Source organism: Castor canadensis, chromosome 7 (assembly GCF_047511655.1).
Source record: "Castor canadensis chromosome 7, mCasCan1.hap1v2, whole genome shotgun sequence".
Lineage (NCBI taxonomy): Eukaryota > Metazoa > Chordata > Mammalia > Rodentia > Castoridae > Castor > Castor canadensis.
The window spans coordinates 121,582,291-121,602,850 of record NC_133392.1 but is presented as its reverse complement, the minus strand read 5'-3'; the positions used below and the strand labels follow the sequence as shown (position 1 = coordinate 121,602,850).

The 20,560-nt window shown below is 34.3% G+C and overlaps 1 protein-coding gene across 8 annotated transcripts in view; it reads right to left on the bottom strand.

The window, feature by feature from the left end:
• Positions 1-20,560, bottom strand: part of Tut4 (terminal uridylyl transferase 4) — a 102,479-nt gene that overhangs the window by 15,597 nt on the left and 66,322 nt on the right. For all 8 annotated transcript variants that reach the window (XM_074080120.1, XM_074080117.1, XM_074080122.1 and 5 more), the window contains 9 exons: positions 20,017-20,167; positions 16,629-16,715; positions 14,524-14,627; positions 11,851-11,908; positions 11,654-11,757; positions 11,162-11,251; positions 9,379-9,492; positions 397-474; positions 39-216 (listed from right to left, as the gene is read on the bottom strand). In XM_074080120.1, coding sequence (XP_073936221.1) covers positions 39-216; positions 397-474; positions 9,379-9,492; positions 11,162-11,251; positions 11,654-11,757; positions 11,851-11,908; positions 14,524-14,627; positions 16,629-16,715; positions 20,017-20,167 — 964 coding nt within the window. The remainder of the gene's footprint in view (positions 1-38; positions 217-396; positions 475-9,378; positions 9,493-11,161; positions 11,252-11,653; positions 11,758-11,850; positions 11,909-14,523; positions 14,628-16,628; positions 16,716-20,016; positions 20,168-20,560) is intronic.

Genomic DNA, 20,560 nt, shown 5'->3' with positions numbered 1-20,560 from the left:
TGTTTTGTTCTTGAAATAACAATGACATAAATAATCACCTTCAATTGCAATGCATTTTGATGTCCACTGCTTTTCAAAAGTTGTCAACAGCTTTTTCTGTCGAATGCTAATTACGTATTCCTTGAAATCAAACTCTTCAGTATAGAAACGAAGCAGTCCCAACCAAAGCTCTCCTAATGATTCTGTGTTCTTTCCAAGTGAAGGCAAACGCTTTTTCTTCAGGTAAGAAAAAGAAGAGGAGGGGAAAAAAGGGAGAAGGGAACAGAAACAAAAAAAGAATAGCAGCATGAATATTATTCAAACTATGGGCCACAAACCAAGTAAAATTATTAAATTATGCATATCCTAACAAGTATCAGTGAGCATTTGACAACATAGAAACTATGAAAAAATTACCAGTTCTTCTGTTTTATCAAAGAAAAAAGCATTCCATCCATCAACCATTCTCTGTGGAATCTGTTTTCCATCAAAGATCTGCATTAAAAAATTGATTTAATTATTAGTTTTCAAGTTATCCAAACCAAAGGCCCACAAACACTCATCATTTTAGTATGTACCTATAGAAGATATACTAAAAGACTCTGGATAGTATAATTGATGCCAAGTAATTAATTAAAGGTATCTGGAAAACCAAAGCTCAGAAAAGATATCTTGAGAGCAACACACTCTCCACATGACCACCTAAGATGTTAGTTGGTACTACTTGGTCTATCGCAACACATCTAGCCCAAGATTAATGAAGCAAAACCTAAAAAAACAAAATGAAAATGTCATTTTCATTAAAGGATTATATATGTATTTCGATACACAACAGATATTACTGATTGATTATACACAGAAAGGAAATTAATAGGTATGTTTTGTTTGGAGACCTAGTATATTTAACCAGCCCCCTATATCAGGTAAGGATGGAAAGAAAGCACTTGGACATTGACTGGTTTGGTGGAATGGAAAATTAGGTAGTTTTCCCTGACGTCTTCATAAAGATTATAAACTTTTCAGATTAATTATGAATTATAATTCGCTGTAATGGTGAAGGAGGATGGGAAAGAAAAGCCATTTTACAAAAAAAAAAAAAAAAAGAGGTATCAACAAGATGATTGTATAGGCACAACGCACCCTCCTAAATAATTCTGAGACTTGCTTTTCTAAAAAAGGTTTACAAGAAAGAGATGCAACAAAGTAGAAAGGTACAAGAGGTTCAGACTCAGCTGACATCATTTCTAGTTCCAGGCCTTCAGAATAGTGATCCTGTACAAGATAATTATCCCCTAAATTGTCAGTTTTACCAGTGAAAATGAGAGAAGATAACATTAATTATGCCAGTATTTTAGAAATTATACTTATTTTTTAAGCTGTACAACCCTTTCCTAAAATGAAAACTTGTTTTGTTTTGTTTGTGATACTGGGGTTTGAACTCAGGGCCTACACATTCAGTTACTCCACCAGCCCTTTTTTGTGAAGGTTTTTTAGAGATAGGAGCTCACAAATTATTTCCCCAGGCTGGCTTCGAACAGTGATCCTCCTGATCTCTGTCTCCCGAGTAGCTAGGATTACAGGCATGAGCCACCAGCACCAGGCAAATGAAAATTTCTTGACAGTTCCACATGTGAAACACCTAGAAGTAGAGATACTTTAATAGAGGAGACTAAGCAGAAAAAGCATACGAAGACTTTTCTTTAATCCACTCCTCACCACCCACCAAATATAGCTAAACCAGAAGACTGTTTAAAACCACTTATGCCAAGGTATGGTAGCTCAAGCCTGTAATCCTAGTTACTTGGGAAGCAGAACTCAGAAGAATCACACTTCAAGGTCAACCTTGGCAAAAAGTTTGCAAGACTCCTCTCAACCAATGGCTAGGTGTGGGCAGGCACCTGTCATCCCAGCTACATGGAAAAGCACAAACAGGAAGATCATGGTCTAGGACAGCCCAGGCATAAAGCAGACTCTCTCTCAAAAAATAACCCACATGAAAAGGGCTGGTGAAGTAGCTCAAGTGATACAGCACCTTCAATCCCCAGTATGGCACAACATACACAAAACATGGTAAGGTGGTCCATGTGGCCATATCTGACCTCTCCAATTTCATTCTCAGGTAAATTACTTGTGGCCAAGGACTACAGCTTATCTCTAGAGCACAAAACCCTACTGAACTAAAGATTCCTATTGAAATACTTAATATATGTTTGTTGACTGAATACATTTATTCAGTACGCTTCATAAAGTTTCCAAGGACTTAACAATTTAAATATAATTTAAATACAGTTCTCAAAATCATTTAGCATAAGTTCTGATGTTTCATAAAACAAAAAATTAAGAGCCTAACAATTTTAGATATGAGTATTTAAAACAAGACACATGGAGTCCTGCTCTCAAAAAAGAACTGAAGGTTTTAAGAGGCTGAAGTATTATATTTTATTTAAAAATTCAGATGCTATTATAGGTATTCCATGCTCTATAAAAGATTTAGTTATTTGCCAGATATTGAAATCATTCAAGCTATCTCTTTAGACTTTAATTCTTTTAAAGAGAATTCTTACTTCAGAGTAACAACAATGATCCAAACTCAATAATGTTTGCTAGTAACACAGTAATGGAGTGGATCATTGGGCCTTGGAAAGTTTCACTAATTACACATTTTGCCTATTCTTTTGAACTCTCATGTTTCACTGTATCTCAAAAGCACTAATGTTATCTTCTCTCTTTATGAGCACTCTCCCTCTCCCTCACTCACTTTCTTTTTCTCTCTCATCCATTATCAATCAACCTCCAGCCTCTAAAACTAGAATAAGACAATCATATTTCTATAAGAAGTAGCCTGGGCCAGACATGGTGGCTCATACCTGTAATCCCAACTACTTGAGAGGCAGAAATCTGGAGAATCACAGTTCAAGGCCAGCTTAGGAAAAGTTATTGAGTCTCCCATCTCAAAAAACAAAAAAGCTGTGTGTAGTGATGCAGGCCTGTAATCCCAGCTACATGGGAGGTATAGGTAAGAGGACTGTAGTCCAAGGCTGGCCCTGGACTACCTGAAAAAATAAAAGCAAAAAAGGGCTGGGGGCATGGCTCAGGTGGTAGAGCATTTGCCTAGCAAGCATGAGGTCCTGAGTTCAAACTCCAGTACTGTCAAAAAAACAAAAAAATTACACTGAACATTTCCACATTTACTTTCTTATTTTAATATTTTAATCCACTGGTATATTAAAAACTGCAGTTGTTTAGTTGTGATAAAACAAAACTTAATATCTTAAGCACATTTACACTATCACCATCATCCACTCAGAGTACTTTCATCTACTAAAACTAGAACACTTTACCTATTAAAACTATAATTTTCTATTCCTCTCTCTCCCAACCACTAACAAGTACAATGTTACCTTATGTCTATGAACTTGATTACCTCATATAAATTGAACCAAACAATATTTATGTTTTCTAACTGGCTTATTTCGTTTAGCAAAATGTCTTCAGGGTCTTCAAGAAAACATAAAATTTCATATAATAAACTGGAAACAACACTCCCACATCTTTTAGTATTCATTTTTATATAAAAATTTGCTTTCACTTATGATTTGATAGAACAGTAAAAAATGAAATTCTGTTTAGGAAAGCTCCTTTTGGCCTAAACAACTTTCTATTATTGACCATCAAACACAACAAGGGTTGGGGATTTAGTTCAGTAGCAGAGCACTTGCCAAGCATGTGCAAGGCCCTGGGTTCAATCTTCAGTACTTCAAAAAAAAATACTGCAAGAAGCTGGTATGGTGCCACATGTCTCAGTTACTTGGGAGGCTGAGGCAAGAGGATCCCAAGTTTGAGACTAGATGGGCAAACTAACAAGACCCAAATCAAAATAAAATAAAAAATGGACTTGGTAGCTCAACAGTACAGCAATTGCCTAAAATGCACAAGGCTCTGCCTAGCCTCAATCTCCAACAAAAAAAATCTATCACACACACAAAAAAATCTCCAAACTGAACCCTAGAAATTAAACAGCCACTTAAATTAAGTTACAAAGTCAGAGATCGTTAATTTCATTAAATATATCCTTAATAGAAGGTCCATGCCAATGACCAATACTTCAATGATGCCAGAGCAATGGACAATGAAGTCCCATATGACAACCAAAACTGGCCAGAAGCAAAAATCTATGTAAATCAGTAGATATGTATGAGATCTACAAGTGTCCCCCACAAACTGACTTCATTAAAAAAATTAACCAAACATTCTTTGTTAAGCAGAAAATGGGAAAGTCTTTGAAGTCAAATATGTAAATCCTACCTCCCTTTTCCTAACAGTTTATTAATAATTCTGTTAATGATAATAATCACAATAATAGTAACAAATAAAAACAACCACCATTATGAACACCTCCTTTAGCACCTACTACATTCAAAGGCATTCAATGTCCCTGTTATAATATACACCAACACTGAAATAATATTACTGCTATTGCACTTTTATTGATAATGAAACTCCAGCTGGAGAAAGGTAGGCATGTTATTAAAGACTACTATCAGAATTAGGACTCAAATTAGTTCTGACTCTAAATATCATACTCTGTTCTTTCTACTATACTATGATTATATAATGATTCCTAATCCATGAGTAATAAGAGACTATAACTAAAATACCATGAAAACAAATTTTGAGGTCTTTCTTTTTTTTTTTGATTGGGCAGGTACTCCACCACTTAAGCCATTCCACTAGCCATTTTTAATCAATCATAGTATTCTGTCAAAGTTACAAAGTGTCAAAAATGTTACTATCTGAGCACTCATGCATAAGATCCCAAAATTCAAAGCCTAAACAACAACAGGTCAAACACAGAAAGTGATACTGGCTTTGGTTAAGTCTAACTAATTCATGGTACAATTTCAATATTCTATAGTGAACAACCTTGCTAAAGGAAAATAAATCACCCCTAGCCAGCCTATTTAAAACAAAAAAGAAAAGGAACATAAATTATTAGTATTAGAAATAAAAGAGGACACATTACTTCAGATCTAGTGGGCATTAAGAGACTAACAAGCAAAACTATGAACAATCCTATGCTCACAAACTGATTACCTAGATGAAACACACCAATTTCTTAAAAGCCACAATTAATCAAAATTCACACAAGAAAAATTAAATAATCTGTTGTTTTGGTTTTGTTTGGGGGTGAGAGGGACAGTATCTTGCTATGTAGGCCACATTGGCCTTCATTCACAGCCCTCCTGACCTTAGTCTTCTGAGTGATGACAAAACAGACAAGCACCTCCATGCTAGCAAAATAAACAATCTGATTAGGTCTGTATCTGTTAAAGAAATGGAAACAATAATTAATAATACTCCAAAAGAGAAAGCACTAGGCTTTATATTATTCTCTAGAATTATACCAATTCTCTACAATCTCTTCCAAAGGATACAAGCAGAGGGAATATTTTTCCTAACTCATTGTATGATACCAGAGTTACCCAAATAACAAAACGAAAGACATTACAACAAACAAAAACTACAGACCATTATCTCTCATAAAGATATAAAAATTCTCAACAAAATACTATCATAATTATTAGCATATACACATTAAACCCAATTAATGTATAAAAAAGAATTACCCAATTAAGGTATAAAAAAGAATTACACACCAAGACTAAGTACAATATAGCTCAAGTGTACAAAGGCTGGTTTAACATTTGAAAATCAATTAGTCTAATCCATCATATTAATGAGCCAAAAAGAAAAGGCACATGATCTTATCAAAAGATGCAGAAAAAAGATTGGACAAAATCAAATACCCATTATGACTGCTTGATGGATTGAATGAATGAATGAATGAATGAATAAATAAATAAATAAATAAATAAAGCCAACCACGGAGACACACACCTATAGTCCCAGCCTATAGGTTGAGGAGCTTGAGGGAAGTTTGGTTGAGTTCAAGACCACATAATGAAAACCCATCTCAAAAAAATTAAAATTAAAAACTCTCAGTAAAGTAGAAATAGAATACGAATTTCCTCAACCTCATAAAAAAAAAAAAAAATCTCTACAAAAAACCCTAAAGGTAACATCCTAGTTAATGGTAAGAAACTATAAGCTTTCCAATAAAAATCAGATATAAGGAAAGGATGTGTTCTCTCACCATTTCTTTTCAGTAAGTAGAAAGTGCTAGATAATGCTAATACTGAAGTCCTAAATAATGCAGTAAGACAAGAAAAGGAAATAAAAGTTTTACAGATTGGGAAGGAAGAAATAAAGTGATTTTCATTCACGTACGATGTGATCACTATGTAGAAAATCCAAAAGACAAAAAAAAAGTTCAAGAATTAACAAGTTACTAAACCAAGATTGTAGGATACTGGTTAATATACAAAACTCAACTACTTTCAAATATACAAGCACTTAAAGGCTGGAAATGAAGCAAAAATTAAAATTAAAAACACAGTGTCATTTACATTTGCGCCCCACAAATACCCAGGCATAAGCTGAACAAAATATGTACAAGATCTAAATGAGGATAACTATAAAACTTTGATTCAAGGAACGAAATAAAGATATGTTCCACATTAATGAACAGAAAGACTCAACGTTGCAAGATCTCAGTTCTTCAATGCAAAATTCCAGTCAAAATCCCAGCAAGTTATTTTGTAGATGTGGGCAAATTGATTCTAAAGTTTATATAAAGAGGTAAAAGACCCAGAATAGTCAACACAACTCCCAAGAGAAAGAACAACATTGGAGGACTGACACACCCCAAATTAAAACCAAGAATTGGTATAAGAACAAACAGATCAACAGAACAAAAACTGTTCAAAAATAAACTCACAGTCAATTGACCTTTGAGGAGCAAAACCAATCTTGTCAACAAATGATGCTAAAACAATGGAACATCTATACATAAAAAATCCACAAACAGATCTTGTATCTTTCACAAAAATTAAGTTAAAATGGATCATAGTCCATATGTAAAATGGGAAGCTATTCAACTCCTAGCAGACAACATAGGAGAAAATCTAGATAACCTTGAGTAGGGTGGTAACTTTTAAATATAACACCAAAGGTATGATCCATAAAAGAAATAAATAACAAACAGACCTTCATTAAAATTAAATTTTTCTGTCCTCTAAGAGGATGAAAAGACAAGCCATAGACTGGTAGAAAAAAATCTGTAAAAGAAACATCTGACAAAGGACTGTTGAATAAAATAGATGAAGAACTCTTAAACTACCAACAACTTGGACATTCACCTCACCAAGAGAGAGATACAAAGAGGACAAACAAGCATATGATGCGCCACATCATATGTTATCTAGAAAATGCAAATTAAAACAACAATGAAATATTACTATATACCTACAAGAAAAATGACAACACCAAATGTGGTGAGATGTGGAACAACAGGAGCACTAACTCATTACTGGTGGAAATGCAAAATGGTATAGCCACATTGAAATACAGTTTGGAAGTTTTTTTTTTTTTCGGGGTGGGGGGTTGTTTTTGGTAGTACTAGGGTTTGAACTCAGGGCCTTGCACTTGCTAGGCAAGTGCTCTGCCACTTGAGCCACACTTCTAGCCATAGTCTGGCAGTTTCTTACAAAGCAAGCATACACTTACATAGGATCCAGCAATCCCACTCTCTGGTATTTACCACAGAAGACATGAAAACTACATCCACAGAAAAGCCTATATGTAGCTCTTTTTTTCTTTTCTTTTTTTTTACCCCCCTTTATTTGTTTTTTGAGATAGGATCTCACTATAGAGCCCAAGTTGGTCTCAAATTCACTATACATACCAGGCTGGCTTGAATTCACGATCTTCCCACCTCAGCCTCCCAACTGCTGAGATTACAGGTATGTGCCATTTTTTTGGTGAGACTTGGGTTTAAACTCAGGGCTTTGTTCTTGCAAAGCAAATGCTCTACTGCTTAAGCCATACCTCCAATTCCCATTTGGGTCTTTATATCAGCTTTATTCCTACTTGCCAAAACTTGAAAGCATTCAGATATCCTTCAGAAGGTGAATGGATAAAGAAACAGGATTCAAGATTGTTCATGTGTATGTGGGCAGGGTCTGTAAGAGAAATCTTTGTACACGTCTCTCAATTTTGCTGAAGTCTTAAAACTGCTCTAAAGCTGGGCGCTGGTGGCTCACACCTGTAATCCTAGCTACACAGGAGGCAGAGATCAGGAAGATTGCAGTTCGAAGCCAGCCCAGGCTGGCTTAACAAAAAAGTATTTGTTAAATACTTAACAAAAAGGGGCTGGTGGAATGGCTCAAGGTAGGCCCTTGAGTTCAATCCCCAGCACCACACACACACACAAGAACTGCTCTAAAACTTACATACATATATATGACCCAACACAGATTAAGCTAGGAATTTTCTCTAGGAAAGAATATTTAAGGGCTGGGGACATGGCTCAAGTGGTAGGATCCCTGCCTAACACATGTGAGGTCCTGAGTTCAAATCCCAGTACTGCCAAAAAAAGAAAAGAAACTTAAACTTACTAAGGTCATTTGATATCTACCATATGACTTGCTATTTTGTGATTTTCTTCTTTGCCATGACTATCAAAGTCTATGTGAAAGCAGAAAATGTGATTTTTCCAAACCATCGTGATGCTTCCCCTCTACTTCAAAATAGTGACCCTTCTAAGAAATCAAAACTGGATCCTCTCTAACGCCTACAAATCCACTTTGTGCCAAGAATCAAGAGGAACAGATGGATGATTAAAAGCTCTTTTACACCTATTTCAGCGCATAAAATGATTCTATGAGTCACCAATTCTGAGTAAATATGAGTACAAGCTGTTTCTTTTAATGTACATTCTTACGCTTAATTAATGTGATGTTAGAAGAGATCGGAAAAATCACCTTGTGTTTCTTCTTAAACAAAATTCACAAGGTTGAACAAAGTATTTACATGAATTTATCAAACTTCTCTAGAAAGAAGAAACTTTTGTGGTTTTTATATATTTCTATCTAAGAGACTAGACTGGAGGTGTGGTTCAGGTAGCAGAGAGCTTGCTTTGCAAACACAAAGCCCTGAGTTCAAACCCATTCTCATACACACAAAAAACCCTTGGTGTCTATCTGAGAGACTGTAATACATATGAGTTTATGGCTGGCAATCATCTGCAGCATTCTAAGACTGAAAAATTCAAAGATGTTCAATGGTTCTATTCACCTCCTATTCTGTTGGTAGTCTACTTGTTAACATAGTAAGTTTTTCAAAAAGGTTTATTGTTTAAGTATACCATTAAAGGAAAGAGAAAACTTAGGACATCCATGATAGAAAAATACTTTGTGATACAATATGCTGGACATGCTTTCAATTTTAAATTCATTGTTTTCATAAAAAATGCTTTCATCCATTTTCTTACACACCTACCTCTTGTAGAACAGGGATAACAGGTGGCTTTCTCTGCTGCAGAAAGTACAGCACCATAAGGATATATGCATATGAAGATAAACTTCCCCTAGAAGCATCTCCAATGTCACATCGCTTAACAAAAAAAAAAAAAAAGATTGAAAATAAACCTTCAGAGTCTCATTTCACACACAAGTATTGACTACTCTGAAACATTACTTTTTAAATTCACTGAACTGACAAATATCCACATGAAAAACAGCAAACTGTTAATAAAGGGCCTGGGGAAACAGGTAATACATTAATTTCAAACTATTAAGAGTCACTTGGCAATACTAAAATTACAAAAGCACGTTTCCTATGACCTAGCAATTCTGTTTCAAGAATTTATCTTGCAAAAATGCCTAAAATATATATGAAATGACTAAATAAGCTTTTTAAGTTACAGTATTGCTATAATAACAAAACATCAGAAATAATCTTAGGTTTGTCTATGAAGCACAGGTTAAAAATACTGAAGATTATCCGTACAAAGGAATAGTATGCATTCATTAAAAAAAGAACAAGGAAGCACTCAGCATTCTAACATGAAATAACTTCCAAATCTACTGCTAAGTGAAAAAAGCAAAGTGTAGAACAATGTTTGCAGTGTGTTTATACCTGTAATAAAAAGATACTTAGGTATTTGCGGTACAGTATAACATATTTCCGAAGACACAGAACTTTTAACACTGATTGCCTCCAACAAGAAGCTCTGCTTGGCTACGAGATAGGTGGGGAAGGGAGATTTCTATTTTCTACCACAAATCCCTTTAGATCTTTTCAATTCTGAACCACATGAATATACTGCTATTCAAAAATATTAGTCAAAAACCATAAAAGAGTCTTAACCCCTTGAGTAAGGAGTTAGCTGTTATCTGTGTAAGTTCAGAGAATGGCCTCTTTAATGTAACATACTGAAGTTACTCAGCAGTGAAGTGACTCTAGTAAAGTAGCTGTGTTAAGTTTTATATGCAGTATATTCCTATTTGCTTTCTTTTCAAAGATACCTTCTATCCAGAAAGACATGCAGATGAGTATCTAAATAAATAGTCACCTCCCTACGAAAACTCTTCTATTAGCACGTTCATAAAATTAACTATTTACTAACCAGCTACCATGAGGCAAGCACTACAGTTAACTAGGGAAACAGAGATCCCTGCCCTTAGTAATGTACACATTGGGAAAAAAAGGAAAAAATTCATTATTATAATAAGTGTTTTAATAGATACATAATACATAATATTTATTTGTACTGTTTTGTTTTCTTGGTCAGAAAAATTGACCTGATTTCCAAACTTAGAGATGTTTTTTGTCTTTTTCCTTTATTGTTTTGAGACAGGATTTCACTATATAGCCTAGGCATAGGGCTGAAAATCATCACTGCATTGAGAAATTTTACTAGTGAGAAACTAGTATGCTCAACTTGGGAACAAGTTTTACAAAGGTAAAAATGATACTGAGTATTTTTGTAAAAAAAAATTTTTGGTGGTACAAAGGGGACTGAATTCAGGGCCACTTGAGCCACACCCCAGTCCCTGAGTTATCTTAAAATAAAAGGACTCAAGTACTACTCAGGAGGCTGAAGTAGGAGGATCACTTCAGCCTCGGAGTTATAGGCCAATCTGGGCAATGTTATTTAAAAAAAAAAAAAAAAAACCTAAATAAAACAGACAATATTTTTCACAAGTCTAATATCAATATGTTTCACTTTAACTATCATGAGTATTAAAACAAAGCACATCATTAACTTTTTCATAAATACCTTAGCAAACACTTTCATAGTATATCCCAAGTACTGTACTCTAGGATCAATAGCTGCATAAGTTGCTAGCATTCTTGTGTTATGTTGAGCCTGAAAAATAATTACATATTTGAAAGGGCTTTATATTTCTTAAAGTTACAAATCAGATCAAAAAAATATAATACACCCCAAATACAATAAACACACATTAAAATGTTAAATAACTATTAACAAGTCAAACAAAACTTAACCTTCAATCTGAAAGTAATGGCAAGAAGATTGTACATCCTTTTTTATTTTTTGGCAGGACTGGGGTTTGAACTCAGGGCCACACACTTGTTAGGCTAGCACTCTACCACTTGAGCCACTCCATCAGCCCTAAGAAGATTGATAAAAACCTTTTTCCTTATAATGCTCACATTTGAAAAATTTAATTCTGCAAGTATAATCAGTAATCCATAAACCTTTAAAATGAAAAATGTAACCATACCTGGCATATAAAGAGAAACTTACCAATGTATTATATAAACTGATATCACCTTCTAACCCACTTCGTCTGTGTTCAAATTTTACTATAGGCACTTTGGCAGTAGTTATAGGCAAAATATTTCTTAAACCTGATTTAAAAGAAAACTTTAGTAGGTTAACTCTTCATAACACTAAAAAGTAATTTTTTTTGTTGTTTTAAAGCTAAGATTTAAAGCTTATACCTGGATGTCTCTTAAGAATTTTTGCCAAATTTTCAATTATTTCCTTGCAATTTAATTTCTAAAACACAAAACAAATAATAAATTAAAATTTAACTCTATTTTGGTCTCATGCAAATTCTACTTAACCTAGGCATTTTAGACTAATATTTAAAATTTCCAGCCATAATACGCTACATAACCTTGATGTATGTAGTTGATAAGACACAAAGCACCAGCATAATCTGGAAACCTGGTAGAAATGCAGTCTCAGGCCCCTCCCCAGTCTACCAAATCAAAACCTGCACTTTAACAAGATCCCACAGTAATTCGCAAAGGAGCACAAAGACAGAAGAAGAAGAATATGTGAATTAAATATGGGTTTGGGAAGAGCAAAAAGGATAAATAATTAATAACACAGACTGAATTTACACAAACCTGAATTCAAAATTCAAATTTTGAACTAAGTACTAACTAGCTAGCTATATGACTGGTTCTTAACCTCTACTATTCTATAAAATCAAAATAATCCTAAATTCTTGCACTGAAGAACTGTTGGAAGATTACATGAGACATATTGTAAAGCATTCAGCAGCAAGCCTGGCATAAAATGAGGATTTGAAATCTGTGGGCCATGTGATTATTATGCTAATGAGGGAAACAAAAATAATTCTATTACTACCAGCACCTATTTCCTCAAGAAAAGTCTTCCCTTTACAAATATAAATGTGTTATTTTTTTTAAAAAACACAGTCAAAAGAATTGGTATGGTAATGATAATCAAAATATAAGGAACACAGAGGATAATGGCATTATAAATTAACTGTATTAAGCTGAAGGGTATAAACATGAATCCCAACAGTTATTATAAAATCACATTTGTGTATCCCCAATATACCCTTTTAGCTACAAGAAAGCAATAGCTATTGCAGCTTAATCTGAGGACTTCAAGGGAATCATTAGTTATTAATTCACACACAATAAAATGAACAAGAGGTAATTTTGCTCTTTATTATGCAAAAGATACAATTATGACTAAATGTTTTAAATTTTAATTATGGCTCATCTGGAATAAAACATTTTTTATTCTTTTTCATTGTTTCAACTTTCCAATATGAATGGCACATATTTATAATCCACACACCATTAGTAAGTAATCAGAAGTTTGATTATTGAATTTTTTATATAAGTATATCTAACACTATTTAACTTTTCCCTAGGTAAAAAATCACTCGCTGTTCCCTCAATTCTTGCTCTTCAAAATGAAGAAGGGAAGCCACTTTCAAATCAGATACAAACAAAATATTTGCAGCTCTTCAGTTTCTTTACAGAAGAAGAATCATCTTTAGACCAAAATCAATTTCTTAGGATCAGAAATAATGATCTACCAGGCATCACTGCCATCTTTACTTCACGTCTAACAATTTTAAAACCACCTTTTGAAAGAACTATTTCAGAAACATACAGGTACACTACTCTGTTGAATTTTTTTATAATGTAACAGAGGCTATACTGACACCACTACAGATGCCAGAAGCTTGGCCTAACCCCAATCCTGCAAGCAGTCAGATTTTGAACATAAATACCAATAGCTATGCTGATCAAGGACATGTGACTAAGGATCCCCTCCTTTTCTAATTGCTGCTACAAAGACCTGGGACACTTCTTCCCTGCCCAATCAGTCCTTTTCGAAACACTGGAGCTTGGACAATCTAATTCCCACTACTGAGGCCTGAACACAAAGAAGAAAGCATTCCCGCTCTCACTGCTGAGACTGCCCTGGGGGGAAGGTCTGGCTCCTGGCATCTCAAGGTGGAACTCAGAAAGCTTTCAATTTGAGAAAGTAGTGGTTAGGTTCTACAGTACTATTAGTACTAAATTTCAGCTACATTATGGGTTAAAAAAAAATTACAGAGAGGCAATGAGATACAATGGAAAGAATATGAACTCTGGAGTCAGACAGACCTGGATACGAATCCCGGCTCCAACACTTACTAGCTGTGTGAACTTGGGCAAGTCAGTTTATCTCTCAAAGCCTCAGTTTCCTCATCTGCAAAATGGGGGAAATAATACCTACCTCAAAGGTGGGTGTAAGAATAAAATGAGATAATGTATGCATAAGTGTGTGCTAGGGACTCAATAAATGTTAGTTCCCCATCCCACCCAAAATGAGTTTCTAAAACTCATTCATTTATAGCATTGCTTCTATGGAAAAAAAAACTGTGAGTGCCCCAAAATCACAATTAACTTTTATAACACAACCCATTTATAAATTAGATGACTACCTATATTTCCTATCTATAGTGATACAAAGACAGCACCTAATGTAAGAGATATAGGAAGAGAGAATAAGCAAGATCATTCACTACCAAACTAAAGCACCAGCTTCTCACAAGTTCTAATGAAAATATTACAACTTTATGGTATATTAGCATTTTCCCAGAATTCATTACAAGACATTTGTAATTCTCAGTGACCTGGCTTTTGTATTATGAAATGACAAAAAATAAATTAACTTATTTTAAGATCGGAATACCTTCTAAATTGCTAATGCTTTTATATTTCAAATGTTGTTATTGTAACATATTTATACAATGAATAATACCATGTATGTTTTATAAATATTACATACAAAAATAAAAACAGATTCATCACTAGAAGAAGATATACCTCTACATCTCTTCTAAACACTCTTACCTCTGCATTTTCATGGCCTTCCAGGGTCATACAAATATCCAGATCACTATCACGAAATCCAAATCCATTCTTAGAAGAGCCAAATAAACACAATCTTGCCTTTTCTAAGCAATGGGAAACAAAAGTCAAAAGTCTTATAATTAGCAGGGAAGAAGAATCTTCTAATATCTACTAGTTACCTACCTAACACAGTGAACTTATCCATTTCTAAAGCTTAAATTACCTACCACTAGAAAATACACTGAGAAAGTCCAAAATATCCATCCAAGCCAAGATGTTTTGGTCCCGTTACCACACCGATATATACCCAACTGCTTTTCCCACTTTTCCAGATATTATGAATTCAACATGTCTAAACAGTCAACTGCACCAAAAAGCCACTATAATTCTTATGATCACTATTCTCACCAAATAGTATCATTATCTATTCAGTTTCCCAAGTCAGAAATATATGTGACATCCTTTCCATATCCAAACAGTTACTGAAACCTTTAGATTCATCTACCTTCATTTATTCTCAACATCTTTATCAATAGTTAAGATAAGGTTTAAAAATTCACTTCTTGAAAATAAACTATTTCTTTCAGGGCACAATTCAAGTAGTTTTAGAACTGTCATCTAACTACACAGTATTAATTAATTCTTCAAAAGTGAGTGATTGATTCACTAGCTATAAATCATGACAGGATTTTTCCTTCACATTTAAAGTTCTTCAATAACAACTACTTTTCCAAACAAGCTGTAGCTATTATTAACAGGGGTGGATTTTTCTTCCTCTTAATTCTGAAGTAGAGTATACACTTAGATAACAAATTCTACAATTTCAAAACAATCCTTCCATGTTGTTCTGATGCCCTACATGAAATTTCAGTGACAACTGAGAGGCATAAAAGCAACTATGTTAAGATTGAGTGTGTTCAATAAAATAGGAACTTAGACTTGGTCAATTTTTTACATACTAACAAATGTAATTTAAAAATAGAATTTTATAGCACATCATGGATCATCTTTTAAATGTTAAAATGTATTCTGATAGGTTAACTGTTCATGTTTTCCTAAAATATTGGGCCACAAAATTCTTGATTCTTCATCCTCATAAAGAAGCAAAAACTTATTTGTCTTGCTAGCACTGTCATCAAAATTAAATAGCACTATCCAAGTGGTGTAGCAAGAACCTTAAGACCACTCTTGATTTCCTTCTTTTACTCACATCTCACATGACTGAAATCATCAGCAAATTCTGTCAGCTCTACCTTCAAATATATCCCAATTCTGGCCATTTCTCATCTCCAAATCACTTTTATGACTCATCTGGACTTGTCCAACAACCTCCTTAATGTTATGTTTGCTTCTACTCTTAATCGATATTCTCTCATATCATGTCATCTAATGGCTAAAAACCCTCCAGAAACTTCTCATTAGGCATTCAAAATAAAATTCAAGTCAGGCGCCAATGGCTCACAGTTCGAAGCCAGCCAGGGCAATAGTTAGCAAGACCCTACATCGAAAAAACCCATCACCAAAAAAAGGGCAACTGGAGTGGCTCAAAGTTCAAACCCCAGACCAGAAAAAAAAGAAAAATAAATTTCAAAAGTCCTTCTATCAATATCCATAAGGTTCTAATGATCCAGTTGTTAGGCTAATCATCTTTCTACTATACTCCACCTCCAACTAGACTATGCCTTCTGACTGGCCTTCAAACACACCAAACATAATCTAGTCTTGTGTCTATACTTGCTATACTTTCTCTCTACAATGTTCTCTCTTTGGACATTCACATAACTTGCTCCTGCATATTATTCAGGATTCTACACAAATGACACCTTATCAAAGAGACATTTCATTAACTACACATCACATATTTTATCTCCTATACTTTAATAGCATTTATTATTTACTGATATATATTTATTTCTTAGTTGACTATCTTCCCCTCTAAAATATACACTTCACAAAAGCAGATTCCGCCTCTTTTATTAATAATGCATCCCCAGAAACTACAACAGAATCTAACATGTAAAATTCAATAAACATTTTTAAATAAATAAAATTCAAGTCAAGTGGCTATAGTAACAAAAGCAATCAATTTTTAACCTATGACATACCATCATATTCTCTCTGAATAAACTTTTCCAAGCCAATTAAAATTTGCTCCCTGTTGTGTTGTTCAGAGAAAGGTGGTGATAATTCATCTAAAAAAAGAGAAAAAAAATGGGAGAAAGGAAAGTAGAATCTGAAAATATCTTCAAGCTTTTACCCTTTAAAACTTTTACTTACAATTTATTATTTGTTGACTTTTCTGACTTTAAAAACATAACTGCTACAGGGGAAAGGGCGGAGGACAGCAAAAAATAATTTTTAAAGATCTGAACATATATTTTATATGATCATTTCTCTACATCTACAAATACCTGTATTTTTCAAACTATTTAATATCATTTTCTTCAGATATTTCACTTTCCCATACTCATGCTAGTTTTTCCTTCCTGCTAAACTGTATTCACATTTTTACTTTACACATCTGGCCCATTGAAATTTATCCCTTAAATGCCTGGTCATGATTCATTCATATTTTCCTTAATCACAAGTTTAATGGGCTCTCAATTCAATTCTTTTCTTTTCCAAACAGCTTGGCAAGGGCTTGGCGGAATGGCTCAAGTGGTAAAGCACCTGCATAGCAAGTTCGAACTCCAGTACTGCTAAAAAAAAAAAAAAAGAACTAAAAAACCACACTGCCTGCCACAGTCTAGCACCTGATCTTAGACTGTCCTTTCAGATTTTCAATATTTCATCTATATTATCCTACTTTCCCAATAAGACCAGACATTCCTTTAAAACAATCTTTTTGTTTTTTTCTATCTCCTCCTCTAGGCTCATCTCCAAAAGTTAATACTGTAAAAGGAACAATGCAGTAATTTATTAAGAATTTGTCGTAATGAGCTAAACTGTGTAACATCAGTGGTTACGGAGATAAGAGAAGGAGGGAGTTGACACAGATGATTTTTTTTTAGGGTAGTGAAATTATTCCATACAATAATCTAAAGGTGCACACATGATAATGTGTGCTCTGTTTCAAATGTGTTCCACAATAGCCCAGTAATTTAGTGTTTTAAATTAAAAGTTTGGGCCCCAGTCCATGGTGCTACTGGGAGGTGATGGCACCTTTAAAAGGCAGAGCATACTAGGTCTTCCAATCACTAGAAGTATGAGCTTGAAGATTATAATATTGGGACCTCATCCCCTTCCTCTTCTGAGTAGCAGCTTTGAAGTGAACGATTTTGCTACTTCAGGCTCAAAGTGACAGGGCCAACTGATCCTAGACTGAAGCCTTTAAGATTGTAAGCCATATACTCTCTCTTCAACAAAATTAGAGATAAGGGCAAAATAGTTTCTGCCGGGTATTTGAGAGGGGGGGGGGGGAGAGGAAGGGGGAGGAGTGGGTGGTAAGGGAGGGGGTGGGCAGGGGGGGAGAAATGACCCAAGCCTTGTGTGCACATATGAATAATAAAACAATTAAAAAAAAAAAAAGATTGTAAGCCAAAACAGAACTATTCTCTTCATAAATTGATTTATCTCAAGTATTTATTACAATACCAGAAAGCTAACACAATGCACTTGTGAAAATGCATAGATCTTTGCAGCACAAACAATAAGTCTATGTATGGAAATTTTTAAACATCATGTAGGAGGCCAGTGGATCTCAGGATAAAGGCAGACTCTGACAAAAACATATAACTGTATCATAATTGTATAAAACAACTACACTCAAGGGAGTGGGGTAAAGGTGCTGACCTAAGTACCTTGAAAATGAGGAGAACCTCTTAAGTGTAAGGACAAAAGAAACTATATAAGCACTATACTCTAAGTGATGAATTTGCTTCCAGTAGGAGTATGGGGTAACAGTTCTGAAGCTTCAATAGAAGTATACTGAAATGGAACAATAATTATGGGTAGATTGTAGGAACCAGGTTTCTCACTGTAAAGAGTGGAAATTTACAGATAATCCAAGAAAACAGACTAGAAGAAGCCATGTGATAATGGTTCAAAGCTGGAGTCTATCTAGTATGAAGTCATGACTAATTTAAGATAGATAAGATGGTCACATACAGAGATATTTATAGATAAATACATATACAAAGGGTTAATATACGCACATATATCATTGCTCTAAGAAAGCCTCAAAGCAACAGCATTCTGGTGATATTAAAAATGGCCTGTGTTCAGACTGTAGTTCCTTGCGGGGGCGGGGGGGAGGGGTAGGTAACTGGGGTTTGAACTCAAAGCCTCACGCTAGCTAGGCAGGCACTCTTACCACCTGAGCCACTCCACAAGCCCCCAAGATCATGGTTCTTAATACTATTCTCCAATAAAAGGAACCAAGGTCCCTTAGAGAAATGGCTGTTTTTAGAACTAGGTCAGGAAGTATGTATGATGAAGCTGGTAAGCATATTGTGGTCCAGAAAGTAAGGAAGAGCTAAAAACACTAACAAAACCTTATATACTGGTGAGGATATGCCAAAGAGATGCAAAATCCAACTAAAAGGGCTTCCAAAGGCCAAAGCTGGGATAATTTGAGCAGTAAAACAAAGTAATAATGAATTATATCCCAAAGTATAAAATATCCTTGAGTCCATGACAAGATAAGTAAGTGACTGAGTAATTACAAATAAATGTAATACACTTTACCTAAATACTGCTGGTTTAAAAAAATGTCCTATGATCTAATTATTCACTCCTAAAGTATTTACCAAAGAGAAACAGAAGCATATGTCCATACCCAAAGCCATACATAAATGTGCCTAACAGATTTATTTGTAATAGTCAAAATTATCTGTCTCTATTGCCTTTCTTATACCCTGCCAAATCAAAGGCATGTTCTCCAAAATTATGTACTCTGATTTTATGCATAATCTTATATATCTGAAAATGAAGTGCAAGGTACACCTCAAATACCACATATTAATTCCAATTCTTCTGATCTACCACAGTTAAAATTGTGATTGCACTGCATTGTATGTACACATACTATACCATATAACACATTGTGTTTCTAATTATGGCAATTTACTTAAGTGTCTTTTTACATTCAGCTAGAGAAGCATTGTCTGAGCACGATGACAGAAATCTCTATCTACACTGTCCACTGCAGTAGGCAGTAGTCACATGTAGCTACTAAGTACATGAGATGTATTTAGTATAACTGAGGAACTTAATTTTTTATTTTACTTAATTTTAACTGATTTTAGTTGAAGCATATAGTGAAAAGTTAACCATATTAGACAACTCAAATTCACAGTCCAGGTTCCTTAAAAGCAATACATGTAAACTCAATTATCTTCCCCTTAGCGTTTATGGCATTAAGTAAACATTTGTGCTTGGTCTCTAAACTATTCAGAAACCTCTACCAAAACAAAATAAAAAATAGTTTTAAAATTAGAAAGTAAATATTCATAACCAGCCTAGTTCCAGTAGTTCCAGCAATAAGACACTTACCAAAGCATCTTTTACATACTAAATCAAGTATTTCCCGAAATCTGTTTGTCATTGGTGGTAGAGGTTTTAGATCAATTTTCCTGAAATCTTCTGGGCAATCATTTTTTGAATGACCATCCTTTTTGCAGATACTGCATACTATTGTTGGTGGCTATACAAAGGTAAAAAAAAAAATCTAGTAATCTAATAAATTTATAAAGCACTTCCATCACTTAGAAAGCAGATCCAAAAAAGAATATTTTATATAACTCAGATCTGATAACTTGTACATTCAAGAGATTTAATTAGTGAAATACAACTAAAATGATATTATAAACAATTAAATTTACCTAAGCACGTAACATGTAGAAATAACAGGAGATACAAAAGGTAGGGGTTAATTCAAACAGCTTGAACAGCTCCCAGAAGGAAATATATGTATGGTATTTTAAGTTTATTTTAAGTTTACCTAACAAAGTAGTTTATAAAGAATTATAAATTGCAGCTTTCATTTCACTCCAAACATTTTCTATCTCCAGAATCGATCAATCATAAAATCCTTACT